General features: G+C 46.7%; 1 protein-coding gene across 6 annotated transcripts in view; it reads right to left on the bottom strand.

Annotated features, from left to right (window-relative positions):
- Positions 1–16,781, bottom strand: part of LOC110538892 (homeobox protein cut-like 1) — a 265,307-nt gene that overhangs the window by 90,465 nt on the left and 158,061 nt on the right. For all 6 annotated transcript variants that reach the window (XM_036937497.1, XM_036937492.1, XM_036937496.1 and 3 more), the window contains 5 exons: positions 15,341–15,419; positions 11,562–11,699; positions 5,420–5,579; positions 3,080–3,156; positions 426–492 (listed from right to left, as the gene is read on the bottom strand). In XM_036937497.1, the coding sequence (XP_036793392.1) occupies positions 426–492; positions 3,080–3,156; positions 5,420–5,579; positions 11,562–11,646 (389 nt within the window). In that variant the 5' untranslated portion in view covers positions 11,647–11,699; positions 15,341–15,419. The remainder of the gene's footprint in view (positions 1–425; positions 493–3,079; positions 3,157–5,419; positions 5,580–11,561; positions 11,700–15,340; positions 15,420–16,781) is intronic.

Genomic DNA, 16,781 nt, shown 5'->3' with positions numbered 1-16,781 from the left:
AGAGAGCTAAGAAGCCTCCATGTCGATTATGAATACTTTGATATGAATCATAGAGCCAAACGGTGATAAATCCTGGGGACTACTTTGTACTCAGCATCGTTATGGTGAGCAATTATAGACATTATATTCCATTCCTTTCAGGGTGGGCAGGGCTGGATGACTAGCAGTACACTGATCTAGGATCAGATGAGAGAACATGACTGAGTATGAAAGGGTAATGTGATGTATGATTATAGAATGAGGTGGGTTATTACAGGGGATTAGATTTTCCATAGATTCAGGTGCAATTACTGCAGATGGCAACCACAGCGTTTTTTAAAATCTCCTAATCAAAGGCGCACAGCAACCAAGACTCTGGGGATTTCGAGAGTGTGCGCGTGTGTGTCACAAATGCAACAGCGTGAAGTAAAGGAACTGGGACCTACTTTGATGTTGACTCTTCGTCATACTTGCTCTTCAGGTCCAAAAGCTCTGCCTGAGTTGCTTCAAGTGCTGAAAAAAACAAATGAAGCATTTTGAAGGAAGACCAGCTGTGGTTGGATGGAAGAAGTAGTACTGCTAGGCCCTAACATACAGACCAGCGGTGGTTGGATGGAAGAAGTACTACTGCTAGGCCCTAACATACAGACCAGCGGTGGTTGGATGGAAGAAGTACTACTGCTAGGCCCTAACATACAGACCAGCTGTGGTTGGATGGAAGAAGTACTACTGCTAGGCCCTAACATACAGACCAGCGGTGGTTGGATGGAAGAAGTAGTACTGCTAGGCCCTAACATACAGACCAGCTGTGGTTGGATGGAAGAAGTACTACTGCTAGGCCCTAACATACAGACCAGCGGTGGTTGGATGGAAGAAGTACTACTGCTAGGCCCTAATATACAGACCAGCGGTGGTTGGATGGAAGAAGTACTACTGCTAGGCCCTAACATACAGACCAGCTGTGGTTGGATGGAAGAAGTACTACTGCTAGGCCCTAACATACAGACCAGCGGTGGTTGGATGGAAGAAGTACTACTGCTAGGCCCTAACATACAGACCAGCGGTGGTTGGATGGAAGAAGTACTACTGCTAGGCCCTAACATACAGACCAGCGGTGGTTGGATGGAAGAAGTACTACTGCTAGGCCCTAATATACAGACCAGCGGTGGTTGGATGGAAGAAGTACTACTGCTAGGCCCTAACATACAGACCAGCGGTGGTTGGATGGAAGAAGTAGTACTGCTAGGCCCTAACATACAGACCAGCGGTGGTTGGATGGAAGAAGTACTACTGCTAGGCCCTAACATACAGACCAGCGGTGGTTGGATGGAAGAAGTAGTACTGCTAGGCCCTAACATACAGACCAGCGGTGGTTGGATGGAAGAAGTAGTACTGCTAGGCCCTAACATACAGACCAGCGGTGGTTGGATGGAAGAAGTAGTACTGCTAGGCCCTAACATACAGACCAGCTGTGGTTGGATGGAAGAAGTACTACTGCTAGGCCCTAACATACAGACCAGCGGTGGTTGGATGGAAGAAGTACTACTGCTAGGCCCTAACATACAGACCAGCTGTGGTTGGATGGAAGAAGTAGTACTGCTAGGCCCTAACATACAGACCAGCGGTGGTTGGATGGAAGAAGTACTACTGCTAGGCCCTAACATACAGACCAGCGGTGGTTGGATGGAAGAAGTACTACTGCTAGGCCCTAATATACAGACCAGCGGTGGTTGGATGGAAGAAGTAGTACTGCTAGGCCCTAACATACAGACCAGCGGTGGTTGGATGGAAGAAGTAGTACTGCTAGGCCCTAACATACAGACCAGCTGTGGTTGGATGGAAGAAGTACTACTGCTAGGCCCTAACATACAGACCAGCGGTGGTTGGATGGAAGAAGTACTACTGCTAGGCCCTAACATACAGACCAGCTGTGGTTGGATGGAAGAAGTACTACTGCTAGGCCCTAACATACAGACCAGCGGTGGTTGGATGGAAGAAGTACTACTGCTAGGCCCTAACATACAGACCAGCGGTGGTTGGATGGAAGAAGTACTACTGCTAGGCCCTAACATACAGACCAGCTGTGGTTGGATGGAAGAAGTACTACTGCTAGGCCCTAACATACAGACCAGCGGTGGTTGGATGGAAGAAGTAGTACTGCTAGGCCCTAACATACAGACCAGCTGTGGTTGGATGGAAGAAGTACTACTGCTAGGCCCTAACATACAGACCAGCGGTGGTTGGATGGAAGAAGTAGTACTGCTAGGCCCTAACATGCTGCCCTCTATAGATTCCTGTAAGGACTGAGTGAGGCCTCTCTGCCTCCAGCTACATGAGGTAAGGCTTCTAGAAAAGCCACATCTTAGGTTTCACAACCTAAGACAACTCTGGTAACTTTATTTTACAGTCCTCTTACAGCTGCTATTTGTAAGTAAATTACATACTAGTAGTTATTACTTTTCTGATAGTTTGTTTTTACTATTTCTTAAATACCCAATAGAATTGTTAGTATCTTTATGTACCAAATGGTACTATTTCAAAGGGTATCTATTATTAGGCTATGATAATTTAACCATCATAACCATCTACTGCCAACCTGGCTGCCAATTTCATATGGTGATAAAATTATATTTTAAGCATAAACCTCATAATTAAGCATGGGCCTTTGTACTATAAGCTCTCTCTCTCCTCTCTCTCCTCAGCAGGCTACAATACTAGGGCGAGTGGCTGGGCCTGGACTCGAGCTGATGTGCTGTGACAAGGGACTGTCAGTCCTAGAGCAGGGAGAAGGCTGCATAGGGCGGGGACTGGGACAGTGTTGACAGGCCTGGATTAGTCACTCACTAGGCAGTAGTCAGCCAGCCAGCCAAAAGGACAGATAGAAAGAGAGAGACAGAGGAGAATCCACCATCTGATGCTACCTTCTGGGTCAACATAAAGACATACTGCCAGCTGAGAAGTGTGTTGACACCAAGCGAGCCTTAACTGTGCCACATTGGGGGCATTTATACAAAGGTTTGGGATAGTAAACATGCGGATCTCAAGTTAGGATTGGACCTGTGAGACTATAACTGGGTGTAGAAGGTTAGCAACTGTTTACCTGTCTGTAAGGACTGGGCCTTACTGTCTGCCTCCTCCAGCTTTGACACTGCAGACTCCTGGTTCTCCTGTTGTTGACTGTGTGGACAGAGGAAGAGATACAAGTTAGCTATGAGAGGGAACAGGCTAGCAGAGCAACACTGCGTAATAATTTTTTTTCGCTTAGCAGCATTTCAAAAGGCTAATGTAGCATAACTTGGGGCTCCCAAGTGGTGCAGTGGTCTAAGGCACTGCATCTCAGTGCTTGAGACATCACTATAGACACCATGGTTTGATACCAGGCTGTATCACAACCGGCCGTGATTGGGAGTCCCATAGGGCGGTGCACAATTGGCCCATCGTCGTCCGGGTTTGGCCGGGGTAGGCCGTCATTGTAAATAATAATTTGTTCTTAACTGACTTGCCTAGTTAAATAAAGGTTAAATACATAAATAAATACATTATAGTGAAGACACCCTCTGTTCTGCTCTGTCTGGTCTGTCTGTGGGTTATTACTTTTAATACTGGAACACCAGGGCACCTATAGGGCCTTTTTCTTCATGCCGCCAGCTCTCCTGCACCAACAGACTTCTCATCAATTTACCTCTGCGCTAAAAAGCAGGGGGAACACGCCAAACGCTGAAGAATTAACGACACCTCCTGACTGGCTTAGCTGTTACTGAGGACAAGATGAGAGGGGTTGAGTTGGTTTGTCCTTGGGAGTTGGTTCATTATAAGAGACTCAACCTCCAAAAGGAAAGGTTATCAAGGTTGGGTCTCATTGGTAGCCACTATCCATATCATCTCTTGTTTATCAGATGTGTGGGTAGGAACTCTCTAGTTGCCAGATTTGGAAATCCTGGCATTTATTTATTTTTATCTAAGCTTTATTTAACTAGGCAAGTCAGTTAAGAAGAAATTCTTATTTACAATGATGGCCTACCCCGGACGACGCTGGGCCAACTGGGCGCCAACCTATGGGATTCACAATCACGGCCGGTTGTAATACAGCCGGGAATCGAACCAGGGTCTGTAGTGACGCCTCAAGCACTGAGATTGTTTGCCTTAGACCGCTTGGAACATACGGTTTTATAATCTGGGATGTCTACTGTCTCTCTATATTTAGGTTTAATAGTGTGTGAGACACCACCAGATCTTACATATCCTCAACCTAGCCAGAGTGTGTGGCCTAAAAATAGAGCTGGTGAGATGCTAGAGTTCAGGGAGTTGGGCAGTGTGTCCAATCACTATAAGCATCATTTTAGTGCCCACCACTCGTGACCCTGCGCCCTGTGGAGAGTTGTCATGCTGTAATCTGTCCTTACTGCTACAGTCACTACAACTTGTAACACCACTTGATGCCAGGCAGAAAGACCCTGAATCAACACATCACAGCCGGCCCATTGAATGGTTGTGCAGATTTTGATCACTCTCTCTCTCCCTCTTTTCCTCCCAGGAAACAGAATAATTCAAGGTAGCAAAACGGGGTCGTGCTCTACGGTGGCGCTTTTGTAAAAAAAAAGGTGACAGCGGTGACAGGTCACAATGGCCTGTAATTGTTGCCCTCTGACGTAACAGATAACAGAGCAGAACTGTGTCCCTGTCCTGTGAGTGACAGTCTGGCAGCAGTGATGATCAGGAGGCTCAGTGCGGTATTACCATCCATGCCGGGGGGTTTAGGAGTAAACAAACAGCAGTGAATTAAAAGGTATTACGGTGCAAAGGGATTATAGCTAGGGTTGGGCGGTCCCAATAAAATCCTTGTGGAAAGGCCGCATATGCCTCCATCAGGAAACACTGATGGGATCATATAATATTGTGTGACATTGAGGGAGAGCCGGTTCGAGTTGAAATCGAGATATCTCACATTCAGTTATGATTAGGAGCAAGTTCAATAGGAATACAATGGTAAAACAATGTAAAAAAAACAAATGACTGCCAGTTCTCATTCCGGATTCAATATCTGCTCAGCTCCAGTGCTGAATGAAAGTGTAAATGTCAACGTGATAGGGAGTCCGTCTCAGTGCCCTTCACAACAACCCTGGGCGTAATTTGAACTAAAGTTGGTCACCGACCTACAAAGCAAACATATAGCAAACAACACTGACCATCGTTAAGGCCAGACGACTGAAGGGACAGAATTTAGAGAACCATTGGTTCACCATGGAAGTATGGAAATATGCAGACAACAGCTGTAAGGGTATTCCGTCTGGGCCTAACCGTCGCTCATACTCAGACACAAACTGCAGCCAGTAGTTTCTGTCTGCTGGCAAACACTAGTAAGCCTATCCCCCACAGCCAGTCCTCACTAGCAGAGTAGCGGCAGAACACGGTACAGGCTACAGGGGGCGTTCCTGCTTACCACGCCTCCTCTGCATGGTTGTTGTGGAGCTGCCCATCCTCGCCCTCTTTCTTCTCCTTCTCTTCCTCTCTCCTCTCCTCCTGGCCCAGCTCCTTGGCCTGCTTCTTCAGGGTCTCTTCATACTCTTCTATCTTCTCCTTAAGTGCTTTAATTGTGACCTCTGAGAGGCACAGAGACAGAGAGACCGAGAGAGAGACAGAGAGAGAGACCGAGAGAGAGAGACCGAGAGAGAGAGACCGAGAGAGAGAGAGAGAGAGAGACCGAGAGACCGAGAGAGAGAGACCGAGAGAGAGAGACCGAGAGAGAGAGACCGAGAGAGAGAGACCGAGAGAGAGAGAGACCGAGAGACCGAGAGAGAGAGACAGACCGAGAGAGAGAGAGAGAGACCGAGAGACCGAGAGACAGAGAGAGAGAGAGAGAGAGAGAGAGAGAGACCGAGAGAGAGAGAGAGAGAGACCGAGAGAGAGAGAGACCGAGAGAGAGAGAGACCGAGAGAGAGAGAGACCGAGAGAGAGAGAGAGAGAGACCGAGAGAGAGAGAGAGACCGAGAGAGAGAGAGAGAGACCGAGAGAGAGAGAGAGACCGAGAGACCGAGAGAGAGAGAGACCGAGAGAGAGAGAGAGAGACCGAGAGAGAGAGAGAGACCGAGAGAGAGAGAGAGACCGAGAGAGAGAGAGAGACCGAGAGAGAGAGAGACCGAGAGAGAGACCGAGAGAGATAGAGAGAGAGACAGAGAGAGAGAGAGAGACCGAGAGAGAGACCGAGAGAGAGACCGAGAGAGAGACCGAGAGAGAGAGACCGAGAGAGAGAGAGACCGAGAGAGAGAGAGACCGAGAGAGAGAGAGAGAGACCGAGAGAGAGACCGAGAGAGACCAAGAGAGAGAGAGAGAGAGAGAGAGAGAGACCGAGAGAGAGAGAGACCGAGAGAGAGAGAGACCGAGAGAGAGAGAGACCGAGAGAGAGAGAGACCGAGAGAGAGAGAGAGACCGAGAGAGAGAGAGAGACCGAGAGAGAGAGAGACCGAGAGAGAGGCCGAGAGAGAGAGAGACCGAGAGAGAGAGAGACCGAGAGAGAGAGAGAGACCGAGAGAGAGAGAGACCGAGAGAGAGAGAGACCGAGAGAGAGAGAGACCGAGAGAGAGAGAGAGACCGAGAGAGACCGAGAGAGAGACCGAGAGAGAGAGAGACCGAGAGAGAGGCCGAGAGAGAGAGAGACCGAGAGAGAGAGAGAGACCGAGAGAGAGAGAGACCGAGAGAGAGAGAGAGACCGAGAGAGAGAGAGACCGAGAGAGAGAGAGACCGAGAGAGAGAGAGAGACCGAGAGAGACCGAGAGAGAGACCGAGAGAGAGAGAGACCGAGAGAGAGGCCGAGAGAGAGAGAGACCGAGAGAGAGAGAGAGACCGAGAGAGAGAGAGAGAGACCGAGAGAGAGAGAGACCGAGAGAGAGAGAGACCGAGAGAGAGAGACCGAGAGAGAGAAAGACCGATAGAGAGAGACCGAGAGAGAGAGACCAAGAGAGAGAGACCGAGAGAGAGACCGAGAGAGAGAGAGAGAGACCGAGCGACCGAGAGAGAGAGACCGAGCGACCGAGAGAGAGAGACCGAGCGACCGAGAGAGAGAGACCGAGCGACCGAGAGAGAGAGACCGAGAGAGAGAGAGACCGAGAGAGAGAGAGACCGAGAGAGAGAGAGAGAGACCGAGAGAGAGAGAGAGAGAGACCGAGAGAGACCGAGAGAGAGAGACCGAGAGAGACCGAGAGAGAGTGAGAGACCGAGAGAGAGAGAGAGAGAGAGAGAGACCGAGAGAGAGAGAGACCGAGAGAGAGAGACCGAGAGAGAGAGAGACAGAGAGAGAGAGACCGAGAGAGAGAGACCGAGACAGAGAGAGACCGAGACAGAGAGAGAGAGAGACCGACAGACAGACAGAGAGACCGAGAGAGAGACAGAGAGACCGAGAGAGACAGAGACAGAAACAGAGAGACACAGAGCGAGACAGAGAGAGAGAGACAGAGAGAGAGACAGAGAGAGAGAGAGAGAGACAGAGAGAGAGAGACAGAGAGAGAGAGAGAGAAAAGAGACGTTAAATTCAACCACCTAAAAGGAAGCTATTTCCAAACCTTCCATAACAAAGCCATCACCTACAGAGAGATGAACCTGGAGTCCCCTAAGCAAGCTGGTCCTGGGGCTCTGTTCACAAACACAAACACACCCCACAGAGCCCCAGGAGAGCAGCACAATTAGATCCAACCAAATCATGAGAAAACAAAAAGATAATTACTTGACACATTGGAAAGAATTAACAAAAAAACAGAGCAAACTAGAATGCTATTTGGCCCTAAACAGAGAGTACACAGTGGCAGAATACCTGACCACTGTGACTGACCCAAACTTAAGGAAAGCTTGGACGCCGTAGGCAGACATGGCTCTCAAGAGAAGACAGGCTATGTGCACACTGCCCACAAAATTAGGTGGAAACTGAGCTGCACTTCCTAACCTCCTGCCTAATGTATGACCATATTAGAGAGACATATTTCCCTCAGATTACACAGATCTACAAAGAATTCGAAAACAAATCCAATTTTGATAAACTTAAACCATATCTACTGGGTAAAATTCCACAGTGTGCCATCACAGCAGCAAGATTTGTGACCTGTTGCCACAAGAAAAGGGCAACCAGTGAAGAACAAACACCATTGTAAATACAACCCATATTTATGCTTATTTATTTTCCCTTGTGTACTTTAACCATTTGTACATTGTTACAACACTGTATATATATAGAATATGACATTTGTAATGTCTTTATTGTTTTGAAACTTCTGTATGTGTAATGTTTACCGTTCATTTTGATTGTTTACTTCACTTTTGTATATTATCTACCTCACTTGCTTTTGCAATGTTAACATACGTTTCCCATGCCAATAAAACCCCTTGAATTGAATTGAGAGAGACAGAGAGAAAGAGAGAGAGAGAGAGAACTCAAAAAGTCAGTAAGTGATAGGATAACAGGTAAGAGATAAACCAGTGCCAACATGATATTAAGTACCAAGCCATAATCATCCTGATGTGCTCGGTCTGGATTGTCAGTAGCACTGAGAGCATCTGAGGGATCCTCCAAGTAGGAGAAGGACGGGGGGGGGGGGGGGGGGGGGGGGGGGTCTATTCCACTATGTGCAGAGTGTGTATAGGCAAAGCCCTTGCGCTTGCTAATAGATCACGAGATCACAGTGTATTACTGACTGAGAGCTCTCAGTTTCCCTCCCACTTCGTACTTGTCTTGTCTTCCTTTTTTTTCTCTAGCTCACTCGCTGGTGCTCTGTCTCTCTCCCTCTCGCTCTCCTCCTCCTCTGCGGTGATTTAAACTCCGACGTTTCAGCCCTGACACATAATCAATGGCGATGAGTCCCCTCTGAGCCCTTTTCCCCCTTAACTGTTAAATTGAACTTTAAACATTTAGGTTGCAGGGGATCAATGGCCTCGGCTGGGCCAGGATGCGCGCGCGAGAGAGGGAGAGAGAGAGGAAAGAAGAGAGGGATGGAAAAAAAGAGGGGGTGATTCTCCACTCCACCACCACTGAGGTGGGAGATCCGCAGCTTAACCGGAGCACAGGAGAGAAAAAAGAAAATCAATGGCAAAATAAAACATTGCCGCTATTGAGCTGGGTCAATTAGCTCTTGGTGGGAGGGGAATTCCAAAGACAGAGAGGGCAGCCACCCCCCCCCCCCCCTACCCACCTCCCCTCTTCTTTCACATGCTATTCTGAAAAGGAGACAAAAATCAGCGAAGGCTTTAAAGGCCTATACAATGGGGCTTCACCTGAAAAGCCTGCCCAGGGGCTACTGTCATAAAAGGGGCTATGGGGGAGGTGAGCCATTATTAAAAAGGATCTATACTGAACAAAAATATTAACACAACATGTAAAGTGTTGTTCCCATGTTTCATGAGCTGAAATAAAAGATCCCAGAAATGTCACATACGCACAAAAAGCTGATTTCGCTCAAACGTACTTCTCTTTTAGTGAGCATTTCTCCTTTGCCAAGATAATCGATCCACCTGACAAGGTGTGGCATATCATGAAGCTGATTAAACAGCATGACCATTACACAGATGCATCTTGTGCAGTGGACAATAAAAGGGCACTTTAAAATGTGCAGTTCTGTCACAACAATGCCACAGACATCTCAAAGTTTTGAGGGAGCGTGCAATTGGCATGCTGACTGCAGGAATGTCCACCAGAGCTGTTGCAAGAGAATTGACTGTTCACTACTCTACCATAAGCCGCCCCCCAACGTCGTTTTAGAGAATTTGGCAATATATCCAACCGGCTTGACAACCACAGACTGCGTATAACCTCTACAACCCAGTGCCTATGGCTTTAGCTCAGCAAGCCAACCATTTTTTGTGGCCCACCGGTTCAAACCCAGTTGATCACTCTCGTCCAGTATACAGTGCATTATGTAAGAATTCAGACCCCACGAATTTGTCCACATTGTGTTACGTTACAGCCTTATTCTAAAATTGATTTAAAAAAAAAAAACAATCTACACACAATACTCAATAATGTCAATGCAAAAACAGGTTTTACTTTTTTTTTGTGCAAAATGTGTATATATAAAATAAAATAAAATTTCATATTTAAATACGTATTCAGACCTCTTACTCAGTACTTTGTTGAAGCACCTTTGTCAGCGATTACAGCCTTGAGACTTCTTGGGTATGACACTACAAGCTTAACACACCTGTATTTGGGGAGTTTCTTCCATTCTTCTCTGTAGATCCTCTATACGTTGTCAGGTTGGATGGGGACCGTGTCTGCACAGCAATTTTCAGGTCTCTCTGGGCTCTGGCTGGGCCACTAAAGGAAATTCAGAGACTTGTCCCGAAGCCACTCCTGCGTTGTCTTGGTTGAGTCTTGGCCGTTGTCCTGTTGGAAGGTGAACTTTCGCTCCAGTCTGAGGTCCTGAGCTCACTGGAGCAGGTTTTCATCAAGGATCTTTCTGTACTTTGCGCCGTTCATCTTTTCCTTGCTCCTGACTAGTCTCCCAGTCCCTTCCGCTGGAAAACATCCCCACAGCACGATGCTGCCACCACCATGCTTCACCGTAGTGATGGTAACAGGTTTCCTCCAAACGTGATAATTGGCATTCAGGCCAAAGAGTTCAATCTTGGTTTCATCAGAGCAGAGAATCTTGTTTCTCATTGTCTGAGAGTCCTTTAGGTGCCTTTTGGCGAACTCCAAGCAGGCTGTCATGTGCCTTTTACTGAGGAGTGGCTTCCATCTGGCCACTCTATCATAAGGGCCTGATTGGTGGAGTGCTGCAGAGATGGTTGTCCTTCTGAAAGGTTCTCCCTTCTCCACAGAGGAACTTTGGAGCTCTGTCAGACTGACCATCGGGTTTTTGGTCACCTCCCTGACCTCAGTTCGGCCGGGCAGTCAGCTGTAGGAAGAGTCTTGTTGGTTCCAAACTTCTTCCATTTAAAAATTAAGTCCACTGTGTTCTTGGGGACCTTCAATGCTGCAGAAGTTGTTTTGTACCCTTTCCCAGATCTGTGCCTCGGCACAATCCTGTCTCGGAGCTCTACGGACAATTCCTTTGACTTCATGGCTTGGTTTTTGCTCTAACATGCACTGACTATGGGACCTTATATAGACAGGTGTGTGCCTTTCCAAATCATGTCCAATCAATTGAATTTACCACAGCTGAACTCCAATCATGTTGTCAAGGATGATCAATGGAAACAGAATGCACCTGAGCTACATTTCGAGTCTCATAGCAAAGGATCTGAATATTTATGTAAATAAGGTATTTCTGTTTTCTCTTTGTCATTATGGGGTATTGTGTGTAGATTGATGAGGAAAACAATGAATTGAATCCATTGTTAAATTAGGCTGTAACGTAACAAAATGTGGAGAAAGTCAAGGGGTCTGATTACTTTTCTAATGCACTGTAGGTACAAAGAGTATGTGAAGGAAAATATACCTAATAATAATAATTATTAAAGAAAATATGTATATATATATATATATAAAATGGATATGGGTGATTGGAAATGTTTCAGACAATTACATTGATAGAAGCCACAATCTGCAATATCAAAGCTGATCTACCCAAAATAAAACCAAATAAGAGTGTGTGTCTCACCGTGGTTCTTGACCTCAGCGATCTCCTGGGTGTAGCCCTCCAGCGTCTCGCGGAGCTTCTGGTTCTCCGTCTCGATGTCGTGCATCCTCTGGACCTTCAGCTGTAGCTGCTGGGTAGCCTCCAGGGCCGACACAGGGTCTGATGGGACGGGAGAGGACACTTATGTTACTACTCATTATGCATCTCAAATCACAAGAAATCACTAATCACTATACAAATCAACAATACACATTACTAATCATTAGACTACACAGGATTGGACTATGCACATCCACCATGCATGTCTGACACCAGGGCAGCCTTTCAAAGTGGAACAGCTTGGTGTATATATGACTAGTATTAGTGTAGCATGTTCTGAAGATCGGTTCATTGAGGAGATCCTAAGACCCACCCGTCCATTCATCCCTCCCTACCACTCTCTCTCTCTGTCTCTAACCTCTACCTCTCACTCCATTCAAACATCAATCCAGGCACTGCAACAATAAGGTGTATTGTGGGGTTTTGTGTCCCTGGCAGTGGCCAGGGCGAGTCACATGAGGCTGACTGATGATGAGTCCTGTGTGTGTGTGTGTGTGTGTGTGTGTGTGTGTGTGTGTGTGTGTGTGTGTGTGTGTGTGTGTGTGTGCCAGAGCAGCAGAGCTATGTATAGCTGCCCCCATTCGTACAGAGTAGAGCAGGAGTGCTGAGACAGCGCTGCTGTGGTTGCAGCACACACACACACACACACACACACACACACACACACACACACACACACACACACACACACAGCCCAGACAAAGGAGCTGAAGAGAGGGAGAGAAAAAGGGCAAGAAAGGGAGAGGCAGGGAGAATGAATGAGAGAGGAAAATAGAGATAGGAAGAGGGGCGATAGCTAGGATTCAGGACAATGATGATGACTTTCTTATCTTTGGGGCTTGGGCAGAGAAACCCATGGGACAACAATACATTCCTGTAAACAGACTAAAGCGGGCTTGTATGAAAATAATGTACACCCTTGCAGAACATATATTGCACAACTACACTCTTGACTACAGTGCCTATTTGTGATAGGTCCTCAGCCAATGGCACAACCCACAGTGGTGGAAACGGTGGATTGATAAATGTATATATTGATAAACTGAATTAAATCAAAGCTGTAAAACACATTGCTGATGACTCGAAAAAGTCAATAACTGATTGTGGTCCTCTTTTGAATCAAGGTCAGAAATTGTGGTGATGGGGATGGGGATGGGAGGCATTTGGAGACTGGCAGGTTGTTCTAACCCCCCCCCCCCACCACGTTGGGCGCTGCCAGTCCTGGCCTCATCAGTGCCCGGCATCGACGCGGCCACTAATTGCCGTATGACTAATTATGCCCCAATTCCAGTTGATTTTCTTTAATGAGACAGCTGGGTTAATTATGTAATCATATGATTACATTAGCCCCCCTGGCCCTGAGAGAGAGAGAGCAGAGAAGGAGGGAGAGAGAGGGAAAGGGGGGAGGAAGAGGAGGGATATGAAAAGAGTGATAGAGAGGGGTAAACAACGGGAGATAAAAGGAGGAAGAGCGAGAGGGAGAGTATAAGAGCATATATTCCAGGCCGACATAATTCCACATTGACATTATGGGGTATTGTGTGTCGGCAGTGACCAAAAAAATCTCAGGCTGTAACACAACACACTGTGGAAAGTCACAGGGTGTGAATACTTTCTGAAAGCGCTGTGGAAGACGCACACACCACGTCAAACACACCAGTGCCTTGTGAATCTGATAAACTCCTCTCCCCACTAAGATAGTCCTTCTGTTACGTGAAACAAGGGCCAAGTTATCTCCACCACGTCCTTGGAGGGAGAAGCAGTCTAGAGTACCAGCCAAGCCGCTGAGGACACAACAGCATTATCAAAAGATCTGTTATGTCAACAACGGCGCGCGGTGTTCTAACACCCTGCGTCATCACACAAAGTGTTCATCGAAGACTCTGAAACAAGAGCTCTGGTCTGGCCATGGACAACCTGTTCCCCTGCTACACCAATCCTTATTTGTTTGTGAAAATGCACTTTGACTTCTCGTCATAAAAAATGACAGTAGTACCGACATTCTTGAAGGGTTGGATGGGGAACTAATCTTTTAATTCCATTTCAATATTATCTATGATGATATCCTCTCTTGTTAAGGGTGCTTTGAATGACCCCATATGATTAAAAAACGACTGTCAATGTGAACTACAGTGTGACAGGAGAGGCCATAATGTAACATTATGGTGATGAGTGCTGTCACAGTACAGGGCTGTATCACATCTAGCCCGTCTCTGTCGGCCTAGTCCCAGTGCCTACCACTCCATTGCTACTCTCTCCAACACAGACGGACTGACCACAGTGTGTGTCGGAATATCTCTCTTCCTGTCCTCCCTGGAACTTAGAACTGGGAGATTGTCCCTTCACTAGACAGGCAGAGGCAGCACCAACACTGTCTGGATGGGCGAGGTTCTATGTGTGTGCGTGTGTGTGTGTGTGAGTGATGAGAGCGAGTGAGTGTGTGTGTGAGTGAGTGAGAGAGTGTGTGTGTATGAGTGAGCGAGTGTGTGTGTGTGAGTGAGTGAGAGAGTGTGTGTGTGCTCGGAGCAGAAGGAGTGAGACTGAGTGCCAACTGCTCAGTGCAGCCACTCCAGCCTGCTGCAGAACACTAGGCTGTCTGTGAGAACAGTGTGAATATTTCCAAAGGCTTTATGAGAAGGCTAGAGAGGGAAGACAGTAGGTGGAGACACCTGTCAACTTTGACATTCTACCGCCAAGTGTCATCAGGGTGAGAGTCAGGTAGGGTGTGTGTGAGGGTGTGTATTTTCCCTGGTGTGTTCAGCAGAGCTCCCAGGGGTGGATACACACTGACGTTAAGGTGTGTGTGATCACACACACACACACACCTATGTGATAATCAGTGGAGTAGTGATCATTCATCCTCAGACATACAGACGTGGAGACAAGAATGAACAGGCTCCAGATTACACTGATAATACACAGACATTCCTGGACTTCCCCCCCCACACACACTTGGAACACGGACTGATGTACGGGAGCCAAGGCAAAGGTCTCTAGGTGCTGCTTGTCTGTCTTGGTAGGCTTTGAGCTGTGTGTGAATGCGTGGTGTGGTTTAGAGATCCTAGGCAGGGCTGGGATGTCCAAACCACAACAGCAGTAATTTACGCATGTACTAAGTGGTTCCCCAAGCAGGCCGGCTTGCTCCTACAGGCCTGTGTGTGTGTGTGTTCGCATGTGTTTCCATAAGGTTCACCAAGGAAAAAATGTACTGCAGGCAGACAAGGCTCCCAGACAGCCTCCCAGACAGCCACACACACGAGCCAGCTCAGAAATCCCAGTCCGTCACAGACTAACACATACTCCAGTCACCCTCCCCTGTTGACTGTCCCACTATTAGTCAGCCTAGCCAGGAAGTCCCTCAGTGCTTTAGTTAGGTGGAAAAAACACTGTCCAGGAGATCTCCATGGACAACAACACTGGTATTAATAGTGACTGTGCCTCTGTCAGTGTGTTGAAATCATCATGTCCTTCCCATCCCTTCATTTTCCCCACAAGCTCCTGGAGGCACATCGTCTCAGGAACATCAGGAAAAGTAATCAGAAGTTTGTGTGTGTGTGTGTGTGTGTGTGTGTGGCGCAAGAGACGTGTGTCTCATAAACATGCCGGAATTGTTTAGGGTGCCTTGGTTGCTGTGGAAATCCCTGTGAAATCTCTATTCCACACACACACACACACACACACACGGTTGAGCTGAGACTTACCTGGGACATCGATGAATCTCTTGTACACGCTTAGGAAGGCAGCCTCTGACTCCTTACTTCTTTTACTCACCGCGTCGATCTGAAAGGAAGGATGGATATATTGCTTAAGAAAAGAGAGATGGGCGAGAGTGGTCAAGAGGAGATCCAACTTTTATCAGAGAACACGACAACAATCATATCAGTCAAATGTTTGTGTCTCTGTGTACAGTAAGAAGGAAGTTAAGAGATAGTTTCGCAAGCCAATGCTAAGTAGCGTTAGCACAATGACGGAGTTTCAGGGTATCTGCTAGCGTGTTATGCTAGCAGATACCCATAGACTTCCAGCCATTGCGCTAACACTAGTTAGCAACTTCCTTCAAACTGCACGCAGAACATAATAAATGGTATCCAAAATCCAGAAGTATGCCATTAAGGACAGGAGTTTTTCAGGATAAAAAAGAAACGGAATGGAGCTAAAGCACAGGCAGAATCCTAGAGGAAAACCTGGTTCAGTCTGCTTTCTACCAGACACTGGGAGATGAATTCAGTTATTAGCAGGACAATAACCTCAACCACAAGCCCAAATATACACTGAGCATATAAAACATTAAGAACATATGCTCTTGTCATGACATACACTGACTAGGTGAATCCAGGTTAAAGCAATGATCCCTTATTGATGTCACTTTCTAAATCCACTTCAAATCAGTGTAGATGAAGGGGAGGAGACAGGAAGGTGTACACTGGAGATGCTTACCAAGAAGACAGTGAATGTTCTGAGTGGCCGAGTTACAGTTTTGACTTAAATCTACTCGAATATCTATGGCAAGACCTGAAAATGGTTGTCTAGCAATGATCAACTCCCAAATTGACAGAGCTTGAAGAATTTTGAAAATAATAAATGGTCAAATATTGCACAATCCAGGTGTGGTAAGACTCACAGCTATAATTGCTGCTTGGGTTGCAAACAGTCGGAAACTTTCCATGGGAAGTTAAGCCTGGGAATTTTGCTTAAATTCATCAAAAAAGTTAGCTGATAACAGTGAATTTTTTTTGTGGTATACACATAAGGCAATTCTAGGTCTTGTGGCATATTTTGGTTAAACTATCCCCAATTCAATGGAATTGCAACCCTCTGCATGCACAGTGCATTCTTCCATCACATGTACAGCTGATTCTCAATATCTTGTACACTAATGAGATGCTATTGAGCCCACACTACTACACTGTCTGAGCCAAGGACTACATGCTTTCTGGTAAGTTTTGATTACAATGCTAGGTGGGGTGAATATATTTTATATTAACTAGTAAATAGTAGCCTACAGCAAAGTGTGTTTAAATCGTTTCTAACTTGTTAACAATTTCTGCTAGTTAGTTTTTGCTACCATGTAGGTTTTAGCTTGCTTGAGCTAATGTAGGAAAAACTGTGTACATTTGCAAATACTGTGCCAAATCATATGTC

The sequence above is a fragment of the Oncorhynchus mykiss genome, chromosome 12 (assembly GCF_013265735.2).
Source record: "Oncorhynchus mykiss isolate Arlee chromosome 12, USDA_OmykA_1.1, whole genome shotgun sequence".
Taxonomy (NCBI): Eukaryota; Metazoa; Chordata; class Actinopteri; order Salmoniformes; family Salmonidae; genus Oncorhynchus; species Oncorhynchus mykiss.
This window is presented reverse-complemented; position numbering and strand designations above follow the sequence as displayed.